This window comes from Gobio gobio (assembly GCF_949357685.1).
Source record: "Gobio gobio genome assembly, chromosome: 19".
In the NCBI taxonomy this organism is placed as follows: Eukaryota; Metazoa; Chordata; class Actinopteri; order Cypriniformes; family Gobionidae; genus Gobio; species Gobio gobio.
In genome coordinates, this window is record NC_137112.1 from 5,893,668 (window position 1) to 5,919,070 (window position 25,403).

Sequence of the window (25,403 nt, forward strand, 5' to 3'; positions counted from 1 at the left end):
AATAAGGATAGTGCTAGGGTTTTCGTTACAAATCGTTTTCGAGGACAACACCGCACGTTAATATTTTACTAATATAATAAAGGATTTAATTAAGGTGGAGAATTAAAGAGAACGTTTAATTTTATGCCACAATTCACCTCAAGCATGTCGAATCTAGTGTTCTGAATAATACGGGACGTTTTTTTCGAATCACGGAAGCCAACGGTAGTTTCTCGCCCGTTCCTCATGTTGACTCGCGTGCCATTTTCAAGTAAATCGTTATTTTTCCGTTATATTCCCACCGTTTCAATTCTAACCCATAGACATCTGTTCACCGCCCGGTTTGACATGAATATGCAGAGATGTGTCGTGAGATGTGTGCCGTGTGAGTCCAAACTGACCATCTCGTTCAGTCTCGAGGGCAGTAATAAACAGATGCTGCGCGAGAAGACAGAACCGTTGGGGAAAGTTCTGTCTCGGATAGCCAACGGCCTCGTCAAGACGCAGAGCAAAGCGAAAAGATCCAAACAAAGCAAAGGGAAAGGCGAGACCTCGCCTGAAGCGGATAACGTTAAACCAGAGATCAGTTTGTGTATAAACGGAGATCCCGTGACCGCGGAGACGGTGAACTCGGACGCTTGGCAGGACGGAGCTGTGCTTCATGTGGGGGATTTGAAGTACAAAGTGGAGCGAAATCCTCCAACGTTCACTGTATCCGAGCTGCCATCGTCTCTAATGTCTGGGTTCCCGGTTTGTCCCAAGGTGGAGATCGAGTTTGGACATCTCGAGGACTGTAAGTTCACCTGGCTCAAGGAAAGCTCACCGAATGCCGGTATGAGCGGAGATCCGGAGTGCTGGACGGAGGCAGGACTTGACCGTGTGTTCACGCCGTCCAATCTGGACATTGGCTTGCGGGTGATGTTGAAATGCACCCCAGGGGATGGATCCAAATTCGGCGAACCCAAGGAACTGATGTCCTCAGGTGCGGTGGAAGCCGGTCCGGGGACGTGCACCTTTGATACCCGGCACTTGTTCACCCAGAAGATCACCGACGAGTCTTCTCTGAGGGTTGTGTCTTACAACATCCTCGCTGACATCTACGCCCAAACCGATCTTTCCAAAACGGTATTGTACCCTTACTGCGCACCGTACGCCCTAGAGCTGGACTACCGGCAGAACCTGATCAAGAAGGAGCTGACCGGGTACAACGCGGACATCATCTGCCTCCAGGAGGTGGATAAAGGGGCTTTTTTAGATAGTTTATCTCCTGCGTTGGACGCTTTTGGGTTGGAGGGGGTCTTCAGAATCAAGGAAGGCCAGTATGAAGGTCTGGCGACGTATTTCAGGAGGTCTAAGCTGAAGTTGCTGGAGCAGTGGGATGTTGTGCTGAGAGACGCCCTGACGGCGGATCCTCTTCACCGGGAACTGCTGGAGAAAGTGTCCTCCAGTCCCGGCCTGAAGGAGAAGGTCGTGAGCCGGTCGACGACGCTGCAGGTATTTCACACGTCTCATGATGGTCCAGAAGAGCTCCAGCACTTCTCCAGTTGTTTGTGATGCGCTGGATAAGGGTTTTTTAAAATCCAGCTTGAGCTTGGTATAACAAAAAAAAAAGTAAATTAATATATATATAAAATGTAAAAAAAAAAAAAAAAAAAAAAATCGTATACACTACCAGAATCCTACAATTTGGAAATTATTAATTTTATGTTTTTGAAATTCAAAAGATTTGTGAAATATTAATATTTGTATTTATTTATATTTCATTTTAAACTTAAAAATATATATATACACTACCAGAATCAATACATTTGGAATCATTTAGATTTTTAATGTTTTTGAAAGTCAAAAGATTTGTGAAAATATTAATAAAATATTTTTATTTATATACATTTCATTTTAAATGTAAAAAATAAATAAATAAATCATATACACTACCGGAATCAATACATTTGAATTTGAATGTTTTTGAAAGTCAAAAGATTTGTGAAATATTAATATTTGTATTTATTTATATTTCATTTTAAACTTAAAAAAATATATATACACTACCAGAATCAATACATTTGGAATCATTTAGATTTTTAATGTTTTTGAAAGTCAAAAGATTTGTGAAAATATTAATAAAATATTTTTATTTATATATATATTTCATTTTAAATGTAAAAAAAAAAATAAATAAATCATATACACTACCGGAATCAATACATTTGAATTTGAATGTTTTTGAAAGTCAAAAGATTTGTGAAATATTAATATTTGTATTTATTTATATTTCATTTTAAACTTAAAAAAAATATATATATACACTACCAGAATCAATACATTTGGAATCATTTAGATTTTTAATGTTTTTGAAAGTCAAAAGATTTGTGAAAATATTAATAAAATATTTTTATTAATATACATTTCATTTTAAATGTAAAAAATAAATAAATAAATAATATACACTACCGGAATCAATACATTTGAATTTGAATGTTTTTGAAAGTCAAAAGATTTGTGAAAATATGAATAAAATATTTTTATTTATATATATTTCATTTTAAATGTAAAAAAAAATAAAAAAATAAAATTATATGCACTACCAGAATCAATAAATTTGGAATCATTTAGATTTTTAATGTTTTTGAAAGTCAAAAGATTTGTGAAAATATTAATAAAATATTTTTATTTATATACATTTCATTTTAAATGTAAAAAATAAATAAATAAATCATATACACTACCGGAATCAATACATTTGAATTTGAATGTTTTTGAAAGTCAAAAGATTTGTGAAAATATGAATAAAATATTTTTATTTATATATATTTCATTTTAAATGTAAAAAAATACAATTATATGCACTACCAGAATCAATAAATTTGGAATCATTGATTTTTCATGTTTTTGAAAGTCAAAAAATTTGTGAAATATTAATAAAATGTATTTTAATTTTTCTATTGTAATAGATTTTTCTTAGTTTTATTTATTTTAATGTTAATTTCATTATTTTATATATTTCTTTCTGTTTTAATTTTCCCAGATTAAATGAGGAAATATGTTGATTTTTAGTTGTTTTTGGCTTATTTTAATGCTTGTTTTAGTCTTGCTTTAAATTTTATCCGCGCTCAAACAACAAAAACTGCATCTCTTGCCTAATTCTCCAGGTGAGCATTTTGCAGTCGTTACGTGACCCGTCAAGGATATTCTGTGTCGGAAACACACACCTGTACTGGCACCCTAAAGGTGAGCATCAGTGTGACTTTGGTTTTAATTCAACCGTATAGTTTATTTAAACAGGGTCAGTAAATGATGGAGTGCAGCAAGGGTCTGTTTTAGGCCCTCTGCTATGTTGAATATACAGTACATGCTGTTGATTATATTAAACGTGAGCATCAATGCGAATAAAATGTCATTCTATGGTGTTTTCAGGAGGAAACATTCGCCTGGTCCAGATGGCAGTGGCTCTGAAACACATGAAGCAGGTGGTGATGGACAAGCATCCCGGAGCCAGTCTTATATTCGCGGGTGATTTCAACAGCACGCCCTCCTCCGGCCTCTTCCAGCTCGTCTCCCAGGGATCCGTCTCGGAGGACCATGACGACTGGGCCTCCAATGGTCCAGAAGAGCAGATCCAGGCCGGACTCAATAACCCCTTCCAGCTGGCCAGCGCTTGTGGCGTCCCGGCCTACACCAACTACGTCGGAGGCTTCCAGGGGTGCCTGGACTATATTTTTGTGGAGCCGGATGTGATGGAGGTGGAGCAGGTCATTCCTCCGCCCAGCCATGAGGAGGTCACCACACATGTGGCCCTGCCGAGCGTCTCACACCCGTCTGATCACATCGCACTGGTGTGTGACCTCAAGTGGAGAACAAGGGACTGACCATCAAATGTGTCCATGCATGGCATCAGATGCGTCGCTTTACTTGGATCATATTATAACTAAACAATTTTAGCTATTTGTATTTATCATATGGGTTCATTCTCATTTGTACAATTTAATATTTATGATGAGGATGAATTATTGTGACATTGATCAAATGACTATTGACTCCTACTTGGAAGTATTAAAAGCTGTATTTAAAATATGATTAAATTCTTTGCTGAGTTGAAGACGAATGGAAATAAGCACATTCCCTTTAACAGACACACTGAGTACTAGTGATGCACCGATCATGATTTTACATGGCCGATTCCGATACTGGATTTTTTTTTTTACACAATAAAAGAATGAAAGTATACATGAACAATATGTTTATTTGGTATTTAACAGGCTAAATTGGCTTTTGGCTAATGAAAACAAGTCCGCAATCTGAAATTAACGGGAAATTGAATTGGAAATTAAAAGGCTGAAAGGTGAAATTAAAGGCAACAACTGCATATTCTGCAATACAAACAAAGATGTTACTTAAATCAGCATTTGTTTTTAAATTCAGTGTAAAGAAAAAAAGTCTTTAACAGTTAAATTAAATAAAATCAAAGAAGGCCTATATAATTGTTCCAAAATGTTAAATCAAATAATGTTTAGTGCAACGAAAAAAACTAAGATGCTACAGCAGGTGCTTTTTAAATCAAATTAAGTCAATGTAATTTTAAGGTAAAATAAAAATGATCATCCTATAGGCTACAGAACTGATAGTATTTCATTTCTAAAGTGCATGCATGTTCTTCTTTAGGCTACAAAAATAAGTATTTCGGCTTTGTCACAAGTTAGTCTGTTTCGTTCTCATCCGATCCAACACGTGAGAAGCTGAGCTGAACAAACGCTCACTCTCTGCGCTTGTGCAGCGCGGTGAGGTAAGCTCGCGCAACTTCAGCTCGCGCAGGAAAGCGGCTCTTCATTCCCTTCAGCGTATTCCGTCTCTTCTCTCAGTTCTCCAGTTTCCGTTTGTAACAGTGACATGTTCGCGAATGATTGCAATATAGGCGCATGTATGGGCGCAATATGGGCGCACTTCCGGAAAAATCGGCAGAAAAATACAAAAAAACAAAAATGTTTGGCCGGTCAACCGGTGCATCCCTAGTGAGTACTATTGTTGTTTTCTGTAAACTAACATTTCATACAATGTGTTTAAAGCATAGACTGTAAAAAAATATGGACGTAGCGTCCGTGATGTCACCCGTAAGTCTGGAACACAACAAGCCGACCGTCGGTCGTTGGGCAGTTTTGAGGCGTCGGCTAACTAAGTTTTCTCGTTGGTCCTCATCGGCTATTTTTCAGCCGATTCGACAAGTTGAATCGGTGCTTGTCGGTCATTCTGATTGGCTGTTCTGCTAGCGAACCAGTGCACGAGAAAAAAAAACTCGAAGTGACCATCTGTGGTGAGCGAGATTATCATAGATAACCATAATAAAGTCTATAGATGTCTTACGGCGGAGTCTCTAACATCATCACCGGCGGCCATTTTGTCACAGGCCAGCTTTCTGGTGGGCTCTGTGGTTCCTGATGTAAAGGTGAGTGATCTGCACACAAACACTCTTATCTCGCTGAAATCTTGACGGATTTACAAATGTTGATTTCTTACAAATGTTATTAACGTGGCTATAATTATGGATGCTTGAACAAATTATGAATAATTCATAAGTATGCAGTGTCATAACCAGTGTTGGGGGTAACGCATTACAAGTAACTTGAGTTACGTAATCAGATTACTTTTTCAAGTAACTAGTAAAGTAACGCATTACTTTTAAAATGTACAACAAAATATCTAAGTTACTTTTTCACATTTATTTGACTGACAGCTCTCCTGTCTCAAAAATTGAGTAAGTGCAGAGGCGTGTGTGTGATCATGTTATTGTAGTTCTAGACCAAATGTGAGCATTTATTCATCTCACTTGTACAATAAAGATTCTGTACTCCTCAAAATGAATAAAATCAGTCAAATGCAAAATCTGAATACAAATGTTCAATAATTAAATGTTAAATAAAACAAATACTTGTATGCATTTAATCTACCTTTAATGACCAATGTCGTGCTGCTGACCTTCAATGATTCAGTTAAACCATGAGAAAAATTCCTAGATTTTTAGTTTTATTGGTAAAGCTTTTTTTTTCTTGTCATATTCTTCTATTTTCCAGAATGGCAGCACAGCTGAAAGGTTTGTTTGAGCTGCGCCCTCTACCGTACATGCGTGAATTAGCAGTTTTACCTCAGCCTGAGGCTTATTATTTCAATTTTGTTATGAAGACGTAACGCATTACTTTTCTTAAAAAGTAACTAAGTAACCCAATAAGTTACTTTTTAAGGGAGTAACGCAATATTGTAATGCATTACTTTTCAAAGTAACTTTCCCCAAACCTGGTCATAACTACATCTCTGACATTTATAACAAACCAAACAGTTTGAAAATCGGTAAAAAATTGAGCAAATTATGGTTAATTAAAAAGTGCAAGCACCATGAAAACAATGTTACGAGTGAGCGAGCTGCCTGTGACAAGATGGCCGCCAGGTGCGGACGTCGACCTCCATTGGCCAGCAGGGCGGACGAGGCATCTAGCCTTTATTATGGATATCTATGGAGATTATGAGGTGCTTTGTTTATATAGGGTATACAGGATAGCTCTTCCGGTTTCCCGCTTTGAATAACGAAAACAGACGACTGCCACCAGCTGGTACGGAAAGCTATTTCCTCTTACGCAGACGCAGAACGGACATGCTACTTGGCCATCGGATGTCGAGCAGTTTTGAAGCGTAAAGTCGGATCGAGCTTGCCGTTGCCATCTAGTCAGCGCGTCACTCCCGGATAACTGAAAATGGGCAAAGAGGCGGGACGTGGGCGGAGCTGAGGTGATGCGATGACTAACAGACAGCAGACAAACGACAGTCCACCTGTCAATCAAAGTGGCCACGCCCTTAATTATGCAGAACTTTAAGGCTTTATATAATGTAAACGAATGAGTTATAAAATAATTCACCCCCCTCACAGTCGTCATGAAGGGCAAAATTAACCGTAAAGACCAAAACCACAATTTGTCCCAGACTGTAAACATGTGTTGTTCTGCTGTAAAGTTGGGCATTTTAACATGAGCTCAATGAGATTCTGCTCCTTCTGGAGTCTGTCTCTAGTGGCCAGTCCATGAACTGCAGTTTAAGTCACTTCCGTATCGGCTTCAAGAGAAACTGTGACCCCCCTTTTTGAGAAAACACATGAAAATGCACTATCCAAACTTAAAAAGCTGTAATTCAAGACTGCTTTGGAATATAGACCTAAGTTTGGTCTTGTTTTAAAGAAGACACCTGGCAGATTATTTCTGAAGCAATTCAAAATATTAAAAGTGTAAAAAAAGTTATGGAAGTTTACATTTACTGTAAATAAATACTGTATGACATTTTTTATAATTTATATCAAATATATATTTTACAAAAATGTTTTAATCTAAAATTACAACAAAATCAACGCCATTTGTGTAACCAAGTTGTGTTCCAAATTTGAAGTTGATATCACAAAAATTGAAGTCCCCATGAGATTTCGCTTAGGCGCTGTACCAAAAATAGCCACCGGGTGTCATCCACATTACATTGATTGTTTTTTTTAATGCATTTTCCTGTATATTTCTGTCCAAATATCACTTCCATCACAAAACAGTCACCAAATACAGAACCTTGAGACTCAGACCTTTCTGACGATATGCGTAGTCAAGATTAGAAAAGATTTTGATTATAAATGTTGTAATATGAAACATGACGCCGCCCACTAGGGGAGGAGCCCGCTAGAAGAATTTAAAGTACAGTTTCCATGGTAATGCAACGTCCAATTTCAAAACGGATTACACAGGATGAATTTTGAGTTCGTAAGCTTTCAAATGATACCCAATTTATGATAATTACTAAAATATATGATACAGAAAAAAGGCGATCAAAAAAAGAGCGCCGGGTGTCCCGCTGACAGTTAATGGGTTTTTTAAACAACGACAAGCCATACAGTGATGCTTTTATATCACACTTTTATTCATAATGTTTTTGTGCATTTTAAAAAGGGGAACAGCTGGATGATTCCTAGCATTGATCCATTTGAATATCTTCAAAAGCTGGGAATAAAAATAGTGAAACATTTTGGCTGGTTCTCAATTTAAACGGTAAATCAAAAGCAGATCGTCAAGTGCGTTCACGCAGTAAAGCTCAGCGCGTTTAAGGCCATTGTGATTACATACATCATCATAAAAAGGCTGCTTATTTACAACATCAGACTAGATCCTAATATAATCTTATGCATGTTAGAAGCGTTAAAACTAATGCATTGCCAATCTCTAAGAGTGCTATTATAAGAACAATCTCTTGCATGCTTCTCTGAGAATATTTCCCTGGATGTGTGGCATGCAAACGCTTGGGAATGAGGGAAAAAAATGTATCAAGTCGAGGGAGCGAAAATACGAGTTAGCTTTAACAATGCTTGATGTATAAGCACAGCTCTTACGTCTTAACAGGGCTTCTGCAAGAGCTCCAGTAGTTCTCATACTATAGGTTATATGGCCACATACATCAAGAGGAATGAATCAGAGAAAGGTCAGTCGGGGTCAAAGGTGCAACGAATCAAACGATGTGTTAAAATGCACTGCCAAAGACTGACATCAGCAGGTGAATTTTTGGTAACAATCCATTGAAAATGGAACATGAACAGCTACTGTGACAGATCAATCCACTAATCATGTCCTTTGGAGCGGCGCACATCCTGTTTGAGCAGGAAGTGCAGTTTAGCGTTTGGAGAGCTGCTCGGAAAGCCAGTCTAGTCCCTCGTATAAACCAGTCCCTTGAGTCGCACAGGTCGCCTGGACATACCACTGAGGAAAAAAAGAACAATATTACCAATAAAAATGACACATCAGGCAGTTTAACCCTCTGGTGCTCTTCGGTCATTTCTGAGCGGAAAATATTCTGTTTTGAAATGTTAAAAATCACAGCTTCATCAGAAAGATATGAAACTTGGTGACCTTTCTAGCATTAGGTATGTAAACACACAAAAAAAATTTGCAAAAAAGCATGCTAATTGGTCGTAAAAAAACAAATAGCGTTCATTGTCTAATAGGACCATAGGAAATCGGCAAAAACACAAATTCTCCAAATATATGTGTGTACAATCTACAAATCGGCCACGATGCTGGAAAAAAGTACACAGCAGTAAAGGGGTGACACTTAAGGCCTGTTCACACCGGGACGATTTTCGCACACGTTTATCGCCGACGTTTAACGCCTCGGGACTAAACAATGGGCGCCAATGTGAGTGTTCACACCGACGCGTAAAACGCCAGGCGTAAAAGCGTCTTTTTAAAAAAAACGCCTCGGGTTCGTTTTTTTATTTTGACGCGGCGCGTTAAAAACTGGCCGACCAATGAGATCAGCGCTTTTGTTCACATGCCTGGAGCTGCTGAAGTGACAGAAAAACACGACTTGGTGGCGCTCAAGCACAAAACGGTCTGGCCGAGCACACATTGATATGACGAAGAAGTAGTAAGTAGACAAAGAAGAAGATGAACTGCTAATGCTGCTTGCCAGTTAGCAAAAAGTGTGTGAATGTTTTTGTCCATATACATAATATGTCTATGGTTTTGGCAAGCATGTAAATACTGTCTCTCTTCTCCTTCTGTGTGACAAGCGAGTGTCAGAAGCGTAAGCACCATCTTGTGTACCGGGAGCGCATCTACTGAATGTGCACGTTCACTCGGCGCAGCGCCAGTGAAAATCGCTTGGGTGTGAACACTCAAGACGCGCCGAAAAACGGCACGAAAAACGCTGGCGATAAGCGCGCGCGATATTCGTCCCAGTGTGTACAGGCCTTAAAACAGGGTTAGTCAAATCTTGCCCAGGAGGGCCAATGCGCTGCAGAGTTTAGCTCCAACCCTGATCAAACACACCTACCTGTGATTTTCTAATGAACCTGGAGACATTGATTAGCATGTTCAGGTGTGTTTGATTAGGGTTGGAGCTAAACTCTGCAGCGCATTGGCCCTCCAGGGCAAGATTTGAATACCCCTGCTCTAAAACATCAAGAGTGTGAAATTGACACATCCACTCACACACACACACACACACACCTATGAAAAACTAAGCCTATGAACCACATTTGGAATTTTTAAAAATCAGAGCTTCATCAGAAAGATATGAAACTTGGTGACTTTTCTAGCATTAGGTATGTAAACACACAAAAAAATTGGGTCATGATTCGAGCATGCTAATTGGTCGTTAAAAAAAAAGTAGCGTTCATTGTCTAATAGGACCATAGGAAATCGGCAAAAACACAAATTCTCTGAATATTTGTGTTTACAATCTACAAATCGGCCACGATCCTGAAAAAAGTACACAGCAGTAAAGGGGTGACACTCTAAAACATCAGGAGTGTAATATTGACACATCCACTCACACACACATGCAAAACTAAGCCTACGAACCACATTTGGAATTTTTTTTAAAAATCACAGCTTCATCAGAAATATATGAAACTTGGTGACTTTTCTAGCATTAGGTTTGTAAACACACACAAAAATATTGTGGGTATGATTCGAGCATGCTAAGGGGTCGTAAAAAAAATACTCCCACTTGTGCTCTACGCTCAAAAATTACACCATAAGAAATGAATGGGAAATCTGAAAAAACACATTCACAGAAAAAAAATCAATATTTCTAACAACAACAAAAAAATCTAAAACTTTATAATAAACAGTCTTTGAGATTTTTTAAATATATATTCAAATCCATCAAAAAAAAAGAAAGAAAAAAAAACATGAAATGTGTTCAAAAAATTCTCACGCCTCTCCATAGAGAACTCTTGATTACAACCATGGTTGTATGATTTCTTAAATAATTCCAAAAGAGGCCGCTAATCTGCCTTCAAAATAATATATTTTGAAGGCCTAGTCTCTATTTTAACCTGAAATACTGCAATATTTTTTATTTATTTTTTACAATTTATTAAAATAATTTTCAATGGCAAAAATAGACCATAATTATTGCATAAATATGAAAAAAAAAACACACCATCAAATAGGGCTGGGACGGTTACCGCATTACCGCAATACCGCGGTCACGTGACGCCTACCGCGGGTCTGAGATCGTCACCGGCATCACCGCAAAAAAAAAAAAACATTGGCCTGCACGTGTGCACGTTGTGTCTAATTCCATGGATTCATTGATTCTAATGACATGGATTGTGTTTAATGACATGCGTGTCTTATATGGATTGAAGGTTTTCTAAACAAAACTGAATCAAAAGATGGAGAAAATCCGACCTTTTGCGAGTTGGGAGCGCAATGTTCCATTATAACATTCCATTTGTATCCGTGTAATGTCTTGTAGCCTATAATTTGAATTAAATTTTACTAAAGCATAAAATACAGGCGCATAAGCAGGTTTTTAATTGCACGTGCTTAACACTTCTCTCACATGGTTGCGCAGCCGACAATAGGGAGATAGAAGTCATGAAAGCAGAAAAAGAACGCACCGCCCGGGCCATGGGTTTGTGAAAAAAAAAAACGGCTTCAGAAAGAACAAACTGAGCTGGACCTGCCTCAGCCCTCCTTAGTACTGGTAAGTTTTAACTCTCTTCCAACTCTGTTTGGGAAAGATTGACTACAAATAAGCTGGGCCTGCGAAATTTCATTCAATATAATCAATAAATAATCTATCGTAGGCAAGTAAATATAAGTAGGCTATGTGATTCTGAAATTCCAATTTCATTAAAAGGCTATCGAAAAAGATATCCGTCTGGCAGGCTTACAATCACAGTGTGCGACACTTGGTTAAATTAAATAGCCTTCCTTAAATATTTGAACCACTGAGACAAAAGCGCACACGAGATATATAAATTAATATGAATATGTAAAAATATGTAATATAAATATAAATAATAAGTAATATCCAATCACGGTGTGAGCAGGGACACTTTGTGAAATTAAATAGCCTTCGTTAAATAGCACCACTGAGACAAAAGCGCACACGAGATAGGCATATAGCCTATAAATATGTAAAAATAGGTCTAATATAATATAATAATATAGTATGTAAAAATTATTTATGTAATATAAATAACATAAACAATATAATATATACAATCATTAGCCTAAATAGCCTTGTTAAATTAAAAAGTATTCGTTAAATAGCCTTGAACCACTGAGACAAAAGCGCACACCACACGAGATATGTAAAATAATATAAATATGTAAATGTTATAAAATATAAAAAATAAATATAAATAATAAACGTAGCATAATATACAATCACGGTAGTGTGAGCAGCGAGTGACTGTTAAATTAAATAGCCTTGAGCCTTCGTTATTCTTCATTAACCACTGAGACAAAAGCGCACACGAGATGTAAATTGTAAATGTAAATTAATAGCCTGAATTTGTAAAAATATGTAATTTAAAAATATAAATACTATATAAATAATATATTATATTATATGGGCGGGTGTGCGCGAAAGTCGTTATAGTTTAAGTGATTGTTTGATGACGGCGACTGTGATCTGAAAGTAAAAATATGGGAAATAAATAAACATGAACAAATAAATATATATTACTGATCAACAAATAAAAATGTGTTTGTTTGTCTTTGTTTATGCTGTTCCATCTTCAGATCTCTCAGTCGGGATCTGATCTGCTCTCTCAGCAAAAAATATGAAGGCTGGGATGTAAACCATATAGATTTCGTTTTGCCAGCACTTTTTTTTCAGATATCATTCCATTTCTGTTCTAATTATACCGGTTCTAAACGTGAAAAAAATAAATGTAAAATAAACATGTTCCTTATTATAGCCTATGTTCAATTGCCTGCGCTGGTGTGTGCGGCTGTGCGCGAAACTCGATCGGGAGCCCTTTAAAGCGGTTTACCGCTGAACCGCGGGAATTTCTTGCTTTTCAACCGCGGTAAGAAAAAATCCATACCGTCCCAGCCCTACCATCAAATCATCTCAAAATACAAAATTAAAAAGAAAAAATATTATTGAAGAAAAATAAATTGTATTGGTTTCACTGGGGTGGAGGAAGTTTAATTTTTAGGTGTCCGGTCACTAATGACCGGGAAGACAACCGCAGAGCACCAGAGGGTTAATAAATGATGAAACATCATATGACAAGGTAACTGCACTTTAATAGCCAATATTAAAATTATTAATAGAGCTTATACTTGCACCACTCACAGTTCTGCTCCTGAGGGCTTGCAGTCCCAGTTTGTCGGTCAGCTCACTGATGGCCATTGCATTTGGTAAATCTTGTTTATTTGCAAAGACCAGCAGAACGGCTTCTCTCAGCTCATCTTCCTGAAGCTGTTGAAGTCAGAATGTTGTGCAGATATATATTACGCCATTTTGAAACAGAACTACTTCTGAAACTACATGTGCATTGTTAAAGTGCCCCATAATGCAATTTTAAAGGTTATTAATTTTGCTTTGGACTGTCCTACAACAGGTTTGCATGCATCCAAGAGCAACACTTTAATTCTCATAAGATACACATCATCTCATCTCTCAAAGACTCTGAAAATGGTTTGTTCGAAGAATCAGTCTCTCTAAACCCCGCCTTTCCGAGAGCCAGTCTGGTGTGATTGGTCTGCTCTGCTCTGATTGGTCAGATGGCCCAGTCTGGTGTGATTGGTCTGCTCTGCTCTGATTGGTCAGATGGCCCAGTCTGGTGTGATTGGTCTGCTCTGCTCTGATTGGTCAGATGGCCCAGTCTGGTGTGATTGGTCTGCTCTGCTCTGATTGGTCAGATGGCCCAGTCTGGTGTGATTGGTCTACTCTGCTCTGATTGGTCAGATGGCCCAGTCTGGTGTGATTGGTCTGCTCTGCTCTGATTGGTCAGATGGCCCAGTCTGGTGTGATTGGTCTACTCTGCTCTGATTGGTCAGATGGCCCAGTCTGGTGTGATTGGTCTACTCTGCTCTGATTGGTCAGATGGCCCAGTCTGGTGTGATTGGTCTGCTCTGCTCTGATTGGTCAGATGGCCCAGTCTGGTGTGATTGGTCTACTCTGCTCTGATTGGTCAGATGGCCCAGTCTGGTGTGATTGGTCTGCTCTGCTCTGATTGGTCAGATGGCCCAGTCTGGTGTGATTGGTCTACTCTGCTCTGATTGGTCAGATGGCCCAGTCTGGTGTGATTGGTCTGCTCTGCTCTGATTGGTCAGATGGCCCAGTCTGGTGTGATTGGTCTACTCTGCTCTGATTGGTCAGATGGCCCAGTCTGGTGTGATTGGTCTGCTCTGCTCTGATTGGTCAGATGGCCCAGTCTGGTGTGATTGATCTACATTGATTGGTCAGATGGCCCAGTCTGGTGTGATTGGTCTGCTCTGCTCTGATTGGTCAGATGGCCCAGTCTGGTGTGATTGGTCTACTCTGCTCTGATTGGTCAGATGGCCCAGTCTGGTGTGATTGGTCTACTCTGCTCTGATTGGTCAGATGGCCCAGTCTGGTGTGATTGATCTACATTGATTGGTCAGATGGCCCAGTCTGGTGTGATTGATCTACATTGATTGGTCAGATGGCCCAGTCTGGTGTGATTGATCTACATTGATTGGTCAGATGGCCCAGTCTGGTGTGATTGATCTACATTGATTGGTCAGATGGCCCAGTCTGGTGTGATTGGTCTACTCTGCTCTGATTGGTCAGATGGCCCAGTCTGGTGTGATTGGTCTACTCTGCTCTGATTGGTCAGATGGCCCAGTCTGGTGTGATTGGTCTACTCTGCTCTGATTGGTCAGATGGCCCAGTCTGGTGTGATTGGTCTGCTCTGCTCTGATTGGTCAGATGGCCCAGTCTGGTGTGATTGGTCTACTCTGCTCTGATTGGTCAGATGGCCCAGTCTGGTGTGATTGGTCTACTCTGCTCTGATTGGTCAGATGGCCCAGTCTGGTGTGATTGGTCTACTCTGCTCTGATTGGTCAGATGGCCCAGTCTGGTGTGATTGGTCTACTCTGCTCTGATTGGTCAGATGGCCCAGTCTGGTGTGATTGGTCTACTCTGCTCTGATTGGTCAGATGGCCCAGTCTGGTGTGATTGATCTGCATTGATTGGTCAGATGGCCCAGTCTGGTGTGATTGGTCTACTCTGCTCTGATTGGTCAGATGGCCCAGTCTGGTGTGATTGGTCTACTCTGCTCTGATTGGTCAGATGGCCCAGTCTGGTGTGATTGGTCTACTCTGCTCTGATTGGTCAGATGGCCCAGTCTGGTGTGATTGGTCTACTCTGCTCTGATTGGTCAGATGGCCCAGTCTGGTGTGATTGGTCTGCTCTGCTCTGATTGGTCAGATGGCCCAGTCTGGTGTGATTGGTCTACTCTGCTCTGATTGGTCAGATGGCCCAGTCTGGTGTGACTGGTCTACTCTGCTCTGATTGGTCAGATGGCCCAGTCTGGTGTGATTGGTCTACTCTGCTCTGATTGGTCAGATGGCCCAGTCTGGTGTGACTGGTCTACTCTGCTCTGATTGGTCAGATGGCCCAGTCTGGTGTGATTGGTCTACTCTGCTCTGATTGGTCAGATGGCCCAGTCTGGTGTGATTGGTCTACTCTGCTCTGATTGGTCAGATGGCCCAGTCTGGTGTGATTGGTCTGCTCTGCTCTGATTGGTCAGATGGCCCAGTCTGGTGTGATTGGTCTACTCTGCTCTGATTGGTCAGATGGCCCAGTCTGGTGTGATTGGTCTACTCTGCTCTGATTGGTCAGATGGCCCAGTCTGGTGTGATTGGTCTACTCTGCTCTGATTGGTCAGATGGCCCAGTCTGGTGTGACTGGTCTACTCTGCTCTGATTGGTCAGATGGCCCAGTCTGGTGTGATTGGTCTACTCTGCTCTGATTGGTCAGATGGCCCAGTCTGGTGTGATTGGTCTACTCTGCTCTGATTGGTCAGATGGCCCAGTCTGGTGTGATTGGTCTGCTCTGCTCTGATTGGTCAGATGGCCCAGTCTGGTGTGATTGGTCTACTCTGCTCTGATTGGTCAGATGGCCCAGTCTGGTGTGATTGGTCTACTCTGCTCTGATTGGTCAGATGGCCCAGTCTGGTGTGATTGGTCTACTCTGCTCTGATTGGTCAGATGGCCCAGTCTGGTGTGATTGGTCTACTCTGCTCTGATTGGTCAGATGGCCCAGTCTGGTGTGATTGGTCTACTCTGCTCTGATTGGTCAGATGGCCCAGTCTGGTGTGATTGGTCTACTCTGCTCTGATTGGTCAGATGGCCCAGTCTGGTGTGATTGGTCTGCTCTGCTCTGATTGGTCAGATGGCCCAGTCTGGTGTGATTGGTCTACTCTGCTCTGATTGGTCAGAAGGCCCAGTCTGGTGTGATTGATCTGCATTGATTGGTCAGATGGCCCAGTCTGGTGTGATTGGTCTACTCTGCTCTGATTGGTCAGATGGCCCAGTCTGGTGTGATTGGTCTACTCTGCTCTGATTGGTCAGATGGCCCAGTCTGGTGTGATTGGTCTGCTCTGCTCTGATTGGTCAGATGGCCCAGTCTGGTGTGATTGGTCTACTCTGCTCTGATTGGTCAGATGGCCCAGTCTGGTGTGATTGATCTGCATTGATTGGTCAGATGGCCCAGTCTGGTGTGATTGGTCTACTCTGCTCTGATTGGTCAGATGGCCCAGTCTGGTGTGATTGGTCTGCTCTGCTCTGATTGGTCAGATGGCCCAGTCTGGTGTGATTGGTCTGCTCTGCTCTGATTGGTCAGATGGCCCAGTCTGGTGTGATTGGTCTACTCTGCTCTGATTGGTCAGATGGCCCAGTCTGGTGTGATTGATCTGCTCTGATTGGTCAGATGGCCCAGTCTGGTGTGATTGGTCTACTCTGCTCTGATTGGTCAGATGGTCCAGTCTGGTGTGATTGGTCTACTCTGCTCTGATTGGTCAGATGGCCCAGTCTGGTGTGATTGGTCTGCTCTGCTCTGATTGGTCAGATGGCCCAGTCTGGTGTGATTGGTCTACTCTGCTCTGATTGGTCAGATGGCCCAGTCTGGTGTGATTGGTCTACTCTGCTCTGATTGGTCAAATGGCCCAGTCTGGTGTGATTGGTCTACATTGATTGGTCAGATGGCCCAGTCTGGTGTGATTGGTCTGCTCTGCTCTGATTGGTCAGATGGCCCAGTCTGGTGTGATTGGTCTGCTCTGCTCTGATTGGTCAGATGGCCCAGTCTGGTGTGATTGGTCTGCTCTGCTCTGATTGGTCAGATGGCCCAGTCTGGTGTGATTGGTCTACTCTGCTCTGATTGGTCAGATGGCCCAGTCTGGTGTGATTGGTCTGCTCTGCTCTGATTGGTCAGATGGCCCAGTCTGGTGTGATTGGTCTACTCTGCTCTGATTGGTCAGATGGCCCAGTCTGGTGTGATTGGTCTACTCTGCTCTGATTGGTCAGATGGCCCAGTCTGGTGTGATTGGTCTACTCTGCTCTGATTGGTCAGATGGCCCAGTCTGGTGTGATTGGTCTACTCTGCTCTGATTGGTCAGATGGCCCAGTCTGGTGTGATTGGTCTGCTCTGCTCTGATTGGTCAGATGGCCCAGTCTGGTGTGATTGGTCTACTCTGCTCTGATTGGTCAGATGGCCCAGTCTGGTGTGATTGGTCTACTCTGCTCTGATTGGTCAGATGGTCCAGTCTGAGGAAAAGAGACTGGAATTGCTGACGAGTCTTTCAGCAGTTGAGAACTGATTCTTTCTTTTAGGAGACAATAACTTTATTTATCGTGCACTTTGATCTCGAAGACATTGCAGACCTTTTACATTCACAAACTGTTATATTGCACACTACTTGAAAGGTAATATTTGAAAAAGCATAAAAGAGGCACTTTAGTAGTTACTCATGTGTTGTACTGACAAATTTGTGATCTCAGAAGTGTTTCCTCACCATCTTCTGAAGCTCTTCTGCTGATTCCTGTGCTCGCTCACGATCGTTACTGTCCACAACAAAGATCAGACCCTGAAGAAACAACAAATTCGGTGTAAACACATACTTCAGTCAGAAAATATAAAGCACAAGTTCTCATATCATACACTTTGCATGCACACAACGCTGCATCACATTGGGACAGACTCATGAACCAGTCGGCACTGAAATGTGCGGCCCAAACTCTTCAGATCAGACTGAAATGATCAGGGATCTTGTTGAAAACAAACACAAGTCCCTGTTTTCTAATGCTGGGATTCTTCAGAAGGATCTGCAGAGCTGTAGGTGCTACACACTAGCGGTGTGCCATATCATACCGTCCACGATAATACCGGTATACATTTTTACATGATAAAGTGCATATCGCGATATCAATGATATAGCGACTAGTGTTAGACCGATATATATCGGGCCGATATTTGCGATCTTTACATGTATCGGCCGATACAAGGCTGCTGCGTTCGCCGATATTTTTTTCAAGAGATTAAGTTAAGTGCACCTAAGCATTAAATGACTAGGTTGTAAATAGTTTTAAAAGTATAAAAGTTTTAAGTATAGTACAGTCAGTGTGCACTTTATTATGATGGTTGCTTGTTGATACGGTGTGCAATAGTGAAATTATTTTATTTATGCTTAAATATTTATTTTCAGAATTTAGTTTCACCACTGAACTCTTTTTTTCTTGTTCTACCTCACCTGTTTTTACTATTTGTTAAATATTGTTTTTTTTAGTTCAATAAATGTTCCTTTTTTAAATTTTAAATAGTTATCATCATGATCATTGTGTCATTTTTATGATGTAAATTGAGGCAGCAAAAGCAGTATCGGCTCAAGAAAATCGGCAGCCCGTATCGCTCATCGGCTAAGGCTGATGAAAAAAAATTGGTATCGGCACAAAAAAATCCATATCGGTCGATCCCTAATAGCGACGCAATGGCGTATGGCGCATTTACGTTCCCTAGCGCGCACAACAACAACAACACCAGTCAGAGTATACACGACGAGCAGCATGTCAGCCTCCGATAACGACTTAGTACCTAAAAAGGAGCATCTTGGTTACAAGAGGTCAGCCCTCTTGACAACTGACTAAACATTGACAACTTAAAGCTGCTATTGATGTTTGCAGCGCAATATTTGACCGGAAGGGAAACATTGACCGTTATTTTTCGTCAGTTATGGCTCGTTAGATCTAGCTTTCTGCCTTCTTTGAATCAGACACAGAGATATAGTGCGTAAGATTACATTTATTTGAATGAATGGATTATAGCATTTATTTGGATTAATTATCGAGAGAGAGAAAGAGAGTGAGATTCGTACCTGTGTGACTGCATCTGTTCAGCGTCTCTCTTAAAGGAACACTCCACTTTTTTTGAAAATAGGCTCATTTTACAAGTCCCCTAGAGTTAAATAGTTGAGTTTTACCGTTTTTGAATCCATTCAGCCGATCTTTGTATCTGGCGGTAGCACTTTTAGCATAGCTTAGCATACATCATTGATTCTGATCAGTCCATTAGCATCTCGTTCAAAAAATGACCAAAGACACTTTCAATATTTTTCCTATTTAAAACTTGACTCTTCTACAGTTACATCGTGTGCTAAGACCAACTGAAAATTAAAAGTTGTGATTTTCTAGGAACTACTTTCTCATTCCTGCGTAATAGTCGCGGATCTTCGCGGCCGTACCATGGCTGCAGCGGCGTATATATATAATATATATTATATATATATATAAAAATACATACATACATTTTTTATTATATTCAATGGGAAAAAATGGGTCATAATTATTGCATAAATATTAATTATAAATCATAAAATTATCTCAAAACACCAAATAAAAAATAATATACATATTAGAGCTGCAACTAACGATTATTTTTTCTGTCGACTAATCTAACGAATGTTTTTTTTTTGTTTTTTTTTTCGATTAGTCGACTAATCTAACGATTATTTTTCCGGCTTAATTTTATGATTCTTTTTTACTGATTATTGTATTTCAAAGAGGGTAGTGAATTTGTATATTATTTTAACATGAAATCAATGAATGATGAAAATATTAATTGTATTTCAGGAAGGGTAGAATATTATGTTTAGGGTTTTAAATATTATGTATAATGATACTATTCATCATAAAATGTATACAGAGTAAGCCTAATTAGGAAAAGTTGTTTACTATAATAGTTGAGTATGATTTACTTATTGATTTGTGTCAATAGTAAACGAAAATGCACTTGTATTTATCTGCAAAAGGTTCACATACAGGAGCTTTCAGCATAGTTTTACTGTATAACTAGTCGTCTATTTTGAAGATATACATGTGCATAAACAACGACTAAAGTTGCCAGAAGTTTTTGCCCAAATTTCAAAGACACATTTAAATGATTAAAACTAGACGCATATCTTAACTTTAATGTTACTTTAATCATGTAAACTACCTATATACAGCAAGTTATTATGCATATGTGTTTGGGACAGAGGGGAACGCGGTCACATTTGCAGCAGATATATGCAGCCCATAATATATAAAAGCACGAGACGTACTGGGGTCGGAGAAGAACACCGGAAAATGTGACCGTCTGTTGCAATACACGCGCCACGGTTCAGCTGCGCGAGACGAACACTGGCAGCAGGGTTGCCAGGTTTTCACAACAAAACCCACCCATTCGTTACTCAAAAGAAGCCCAATCGCGTTTCGGGGAGCTTCTCCGGTAAACATCGCGTTCGGGGGGTTAAATATGTGGGTTTTTTTGCAGGGCTGCCTGCTAAAATTCTCATTCCCAGGGATAAATATCACATAATTGGGATCGCTTCAACCCGCGGATATGAGACACAGCCCGCGGCAACAGTGTAGAAGTAGCCCAATTCCGCTGAAAAAACGCGGACTTGGCAACACTGACTGCAGTGTGAAAGCTCCCGCTCTCCACGCGCACAGCTCCTGCTCTGTCACCGCGCGCAGTGTGAAACCGCCGTTACAGAGCGAACAAAGCACAGTTTTATTCGGCTTCTGTTTAAAGTACTCCCACACTTTTGAATGTCGCGGTTCATTTTCACTATGCCCGGGAGCAGAAGCTGCCATTATTCTAGATCTTCTGTTCTATTCTAGAATGTAAATAATGTGCCGCCGACGCGGTATTAGTAAATGCTAAAATTAAAATGAATTAAGATTAAGAAATGCTTTAGAAGTACTTTTCATTGATAGTTCTAATGTAAACACATGAAACATGTCGATATCCCAGTATGAGCTAATTGATGATCCATATGAATAATCTCAAACATGCAGCAAAGAAAAAGAGAATGACACGAACAGAAGAGAAACTGTCCTGTTCTCCGAATCAAACTCTAGTGAAGGCCGTGCCGGTTCAACGTAATCCTAATAGTAACACCAACATCCTCATACAAAGAACATCAACGACATCCAGCCAAACTATAACTACACACCCGCAGTTGTTGTTCTAGCAGCTCACAGGGCTGGACGGTCAAACTCAATCAGACTGGCCATGGCAGAATGAGCAATGCATCGGCTGGAATGCTGCGACGCCATTGTGGTTCGACTATCTTAACGTGTAGGACGTCCCGCTGTGATGCGAGGCTATCTATGCGTCTGTTTACCTGGGTATTCTGGAAGTAGTGTCTCCACAGAGGCCTGATCTTATCCTGACCACCCACATCCCACACGGTGAAGCAAATGTTTTTGTACTCGACCGTCTCGACGTTAAAACCTAGAGGAATCACACAAGGTTAGCGTTCAAGAGATGGAGATCTTTGCAGTTGTTTGCATCAAGATGAGAGTTTCATACCCGATACCCGTCATTGAAATAATGTCACAATGGAAAAATCTTTAAAAATGCTTCATCTATGCAAAATATAATATTTGACTTTAAAGGATTAGTTCACTTTAAAATGACTATTAGCTCATAGATTAGCTATTAGACCCTCAAGTCATCCTAGATGTATATGACATTCATCTTTCTGCACAATCAGAGTTATATTAACACATATCCTGATGTTTCCAAGCTTTATAATTGCAAAAAAGTGCATCCATCCATCATAAACGTGCTCCACACGGCTCCCGGGGTTAATAAAGGCCTTCTGAAGCGAATCAATGGAGTTTGTGAACGAAAAACATCCATATTTAACACGTTATAAAGTAAAATATCTAACTTCCGGCAGATCCCCTTCTGTATTTAACTTACAGAAAAAGTGTGAGTGGTGCAACGGTGACATCGGATGTAGCGTAAGCGTTTTGAATAGGGATGCACCGAAATGAAAATTCTTGGCCGAAGCCAAATAATAATAAAACACCGAATGTGGTTTTCCGATTTTTCCCCCATTGCATACATTAAATAGTACAAATTTGCTTGCTTTTTTTTAAAAAGAAAAATAAAAGACAAAACTACAATTTAAAAACATTTATTTAACACTGAACATTGTTTAGCATTCCAGCAGACATTATACAAACAAAGCACAATATAACTTAAAAAAAAAAAAAAAAAAAAAAAAAAATTTGTATTTGGTCATCTTCTCTTATCTTTGGCCTTTTATGCCTAAAGGTATCATAATCAAATCACTGAGGGTGCTCTATTTAAGTGCAGATGTAGGCTAAGCTGCGGCTCCACCACAGCACTGAGTGTACAGTGACACATTTAAGATTATTTACAATTTCAAAAATATTTTGCAACAAATATTTTTCTATTAATCTATTAGTCGGCCTTTACATTGCTTTAAAGCTACACTGCGTGATATTTTCCCCCATCTAGTGGTGAAAAGGTATATGACCATCCAGTGAATATTAGTTTCTGTTCCACTCAATTCCGATTTCGTTTTCGATTTGGTCCAAGATTAACATGGCTTCCAGTTCCACCTCGTCCACATTCGACACGGTGCCATCGAGTGTTAAAACGCGAAAGGCGAAGCTTGAATTTACGGGTATGTCCCTCTTTGGCTGATGTACTTTCAAGATGGCGGGGCAACATGGCGACCCGCATTCGAACCCCTCACCCGTATGTATTTTCAATGGCATATTATAAACTTACGAGAATACTTTATTACTTGAAAGAAGTAAATATACATTAATGAGCAGATATATTTTTGAAAGAACTAAGCTAAGAATAAACTAAAAAAGTTACACAGTGTAGCTTTAATGCATTGCTATTTCACTTCCCAAACTTTGCAGCGTGCATTAATCCTTTTTGCAACATGAAAAACAATAGTTTTATTCAATGGATTATATAGAATGGAAAGCGAGCCAAGACCGCTCCATTTACGATTACTAAACGCTGTCACTGTCAGTTCATCGCAATCTCACAAAGTACAAAGTTTAATGAAGCTGCTAACAATGCACAATAAATATCTTACTTGCGTCAATTCGTGTCTACACTTTGTTCTTAAGCCGATTATGCTTAATAAGCCGACAACGAACATGGTCATGTAAAAGCGGTAACCCGTTTTCTTTTATTGGAGTATGGTCATAACGGCTTAGGCATAATCCGGTTGGAACAGGTCGTTTTTTGCCTCTTCGCATGTAAACGCATTAACCTGCTTTCTGTCGGCTTATTGAAGTGCGCATGTGTGAGGGGGGACAGAAACGCATACTTAGAGCCGATTTAAACACATCTAGACAGAGCGAACGTTTTGCATGATAGAACGAAGGAAATATATCACAAACGCTGACTCTTTTAAGACCCAGAAAATAGTAAAAATGTGTTCTCATCTCTCGTGAAGTAGAAGAGGTTCAGTCAAAACGTATATGAGCCGCAAGTTTCCCGCTGACACATTGTAAGTTTAATTTAACATCACATCTGACATAACATATGGAATACTCAGAGTCAGATATGGAAATTATTATTTTTGACGTCACTACAAGGAAATAATCCGATTTATTAATAAAGTCGTGTAAACGCGGGTTACTTGTGTTATCAGCTTACTGGTGTGCATGTAAACGTGCTCATTGTTCGGTTAAATGTATTCGGTCTTTTCACTTATTCAACCGAACACCAAAAGTGCAATTTTTGCTAGTGATGCACCGATCATGATTTTACATGGCCGATTCCGATACCGATTTTTTTCAAGAAAACTGGCCGATTCCGATACCGATTTCCGATTTTTTTAATTTATTTTTTAACACAATAAAAGAATGAAAGTATACATGAACAAGATGTTTATTTGGTATTTAACAGGCTAAATTGGCTTTTGGCTAATGAAAACAAGTCCGCAATTTGAAATTAACAAGAAATTTAATTGGAAATTAAAAGACTGAAAGGTGAAATTAAAGGCAACAACTGCATATTCTGCAATCCAAACAAAGATGTTACTTAAATCAGCATTTGTTTTTAAATTCAGTGTACAGAAAAAAAGTCTTTACCAGTGAAATTAAATAAAACCAAAGTATATAATTGTTCCAAAATGTTAAATCAAATAATGTTTAGTGCAACGAAAAAAAACTAAGAAGGTGCTTTTTAAATCAAATTAAGTCAATGTAATTAAGGTAAAATAAAAGGTAACACTTTAGAATAATGGTCATTAGTTAACATTAGTTAATGTATTAACTAACATGAACTAACCATGAGCAGTACATTTGTTACTGTATTAATAAACTGGTTCGTTAGTTCAAGTGTTGGACAGATCAGTTGTTCTAACCAGTCGTTAAAATGATTCGGTTCAAAGGAGTCATTGTTTCGCGAATCGGACATTAGCAGACGCGTTGTGTGAGCAGATGAAGCTGAGCTGAACAAACGCTCACTATCTGCACTTGTGCAGGGCGCGGAGAGGTAGGCTCGCGCAGGAAAGCGGCTCTTCCTCAGTTCTCCAGTTTCCGTTTGTACACACTAGTGACATGTTCGCGAATGATTGCAATATAGGCCAGGGTTTCCGTTGTCCGGTAATTACCGGACATTGGCCGGGAAAAAAATTAAATGTCCGAAAAAATTAAATCTTTTCGGTCAAATTGTCAGATTAAAATTTTAGATTAAAATCTGACAAATAGCTCTCCAAGAATATGCAGAACCAGCGATCAGAAGGATTGTTTGCCATTTTACAAGCCTTCTGCGGACACCGCTCCTCTTATCGATACCGTAAGCCTGCGACGTGATGCCCTCGCTGTCATGACAGCGCTCCGTGGCTATGGAGGATTGCATTTCTCCACAGCCTGCGAAGTCCTCATATGTGATTTCAGCGAAATGTATCCAGAGTGGACCAAGCTCGCCAAGATAGCCTGTGTAATCCCTGTCTCGAGTGTTCCTGCAGAGAGGGGGTTCTCACTGCAGAATCGGATCAAGACGAAGCAGCGATCGCCTTGCGGAGAACAAGGTTACGCGGCTTATGCGCATTGCAAGTTGTGGAGAGACACTGGGAACTTTTGATTTTAAGTCGGCAACTGCACAATTCAGCACTGCAAAAAAGCGTAAAAAGTAGCCAAAAATTACGCGAGACAATGTTATAGGCCTAGTCATTTGTTTGTTCAAGTTCATTTGACAAGGAGTCATTTACACGGTGGCCAATTTAAATGTTACCAACTAAATGAGACATACTGAGTTTATAATTAAATTTGCTTGAGTAAAAACAATGCTATATTCGGATATTTTATGTGGGG

At 39.9% G+C, this 25,403-nt stretch overlaps 3 protein-coding genes across 4 annotated transcripts in view; 2 read left to right on the forward strand and 1 right to left on the reverse strand.

The window, feature by feature from the left end:
* Positions 1 to 23,963, forward strand: pde12 (phosphodiesterase 12). 2 transcript variants are annotated; one of them, XR_013818575.1, is made up of 4 exons: positions 193 to 1,473; positions 3,129 to 3,207; positions 3,394 to 4,123; positions 23,831 to 23,963. XR_013818575.1 is itself a non-coding variant. In XM_079844561.1 (3 exons), exons 1-3 carry the CDS (start codon positions 226 to 228, stop codon positions 3,843 to 3,845), a joined length of 1,779 nt encoding a protein of 592 aa, XP_079700687.1. In that variant the 5' UTR covers positions 1 to 225; the 3' UTR covers positions 3,846 to 4,590. The 2 variants fall into 2 exon arrangements, 1 of the variants encoding a protein (XP_079700687.1); XM_079844561.1 differs by lacking the exon at positions 23,831 to 23,963 and having other exon boundaries at positions 1 to 1,473; positions 3,394 to 4,590.
* traf3ip2b (TRAF3 interacting protein 2b) overlaps positions 1 to 25,403 on the forward strand; it is a 1,379,907-nt gene that overhangs the window by 1,152,112 nt on the left and 202,392 nt on the right. The window lies entirely within an intron of this gene.
* arf4a (ADP-ribosylation factor 4a) overlaps positions 6,020 to 25,403 on the reverse strand; it is a 21,953-nt gene continuing 2,569 nt past the window's right edge. The window contains exons 3-6 of the mRNA XM_079844567.1: positions 21,425 to 21,534; positions 17,777 to 17,848; positions 13,090 to 13,215; positions 6,020 to 8,741 (exon numbers count right to left, since the gene is read on the reverse strand). Coding sequence (XP_079700693.1) covers positions 8,655 to 8,741; positions 13,090 to 13,215; positions 17,777 to 17,848; positions 21,425 to 21,534 — 395 coding nt within the window. The 3' untranslated portion in view covers positions 6,020 to 8,654. The remainder of the gene's footprint in view (positions 8,742 to 13,089; positions 13,216 to 17,776; positions 17,849 to 21,424; positions 21,535 to 25,403) is intronic.

What these genes read in the sequence shown, in the direction of transcription:
- pde12 (XM_079844561.1), top strand. Translation starts at nt 226, where the DNA reads ATGTTGACTCGCGTGCCATTTTCAAGTAAATCGTTATTTTTCCGTTAT. An exon ending in GCCGGTCGACGACGCTGCAG is followed by an intron (nt 1,474 to 3,128) that starts GTATTTCACACG and finishes CTAATTCTCCAG; the next exon opens with GTGAGCATTTTGCAGTCGTT. An exon ending in CCTGTACTGGCACCCTAAAG is followed by an intron (nt 3,208 to 3,393) that starts GTGAGCATCAGT and finishes TGGTGTTTTCAG; the next exon opens with GAGGAAACATTCGCCTGGTC.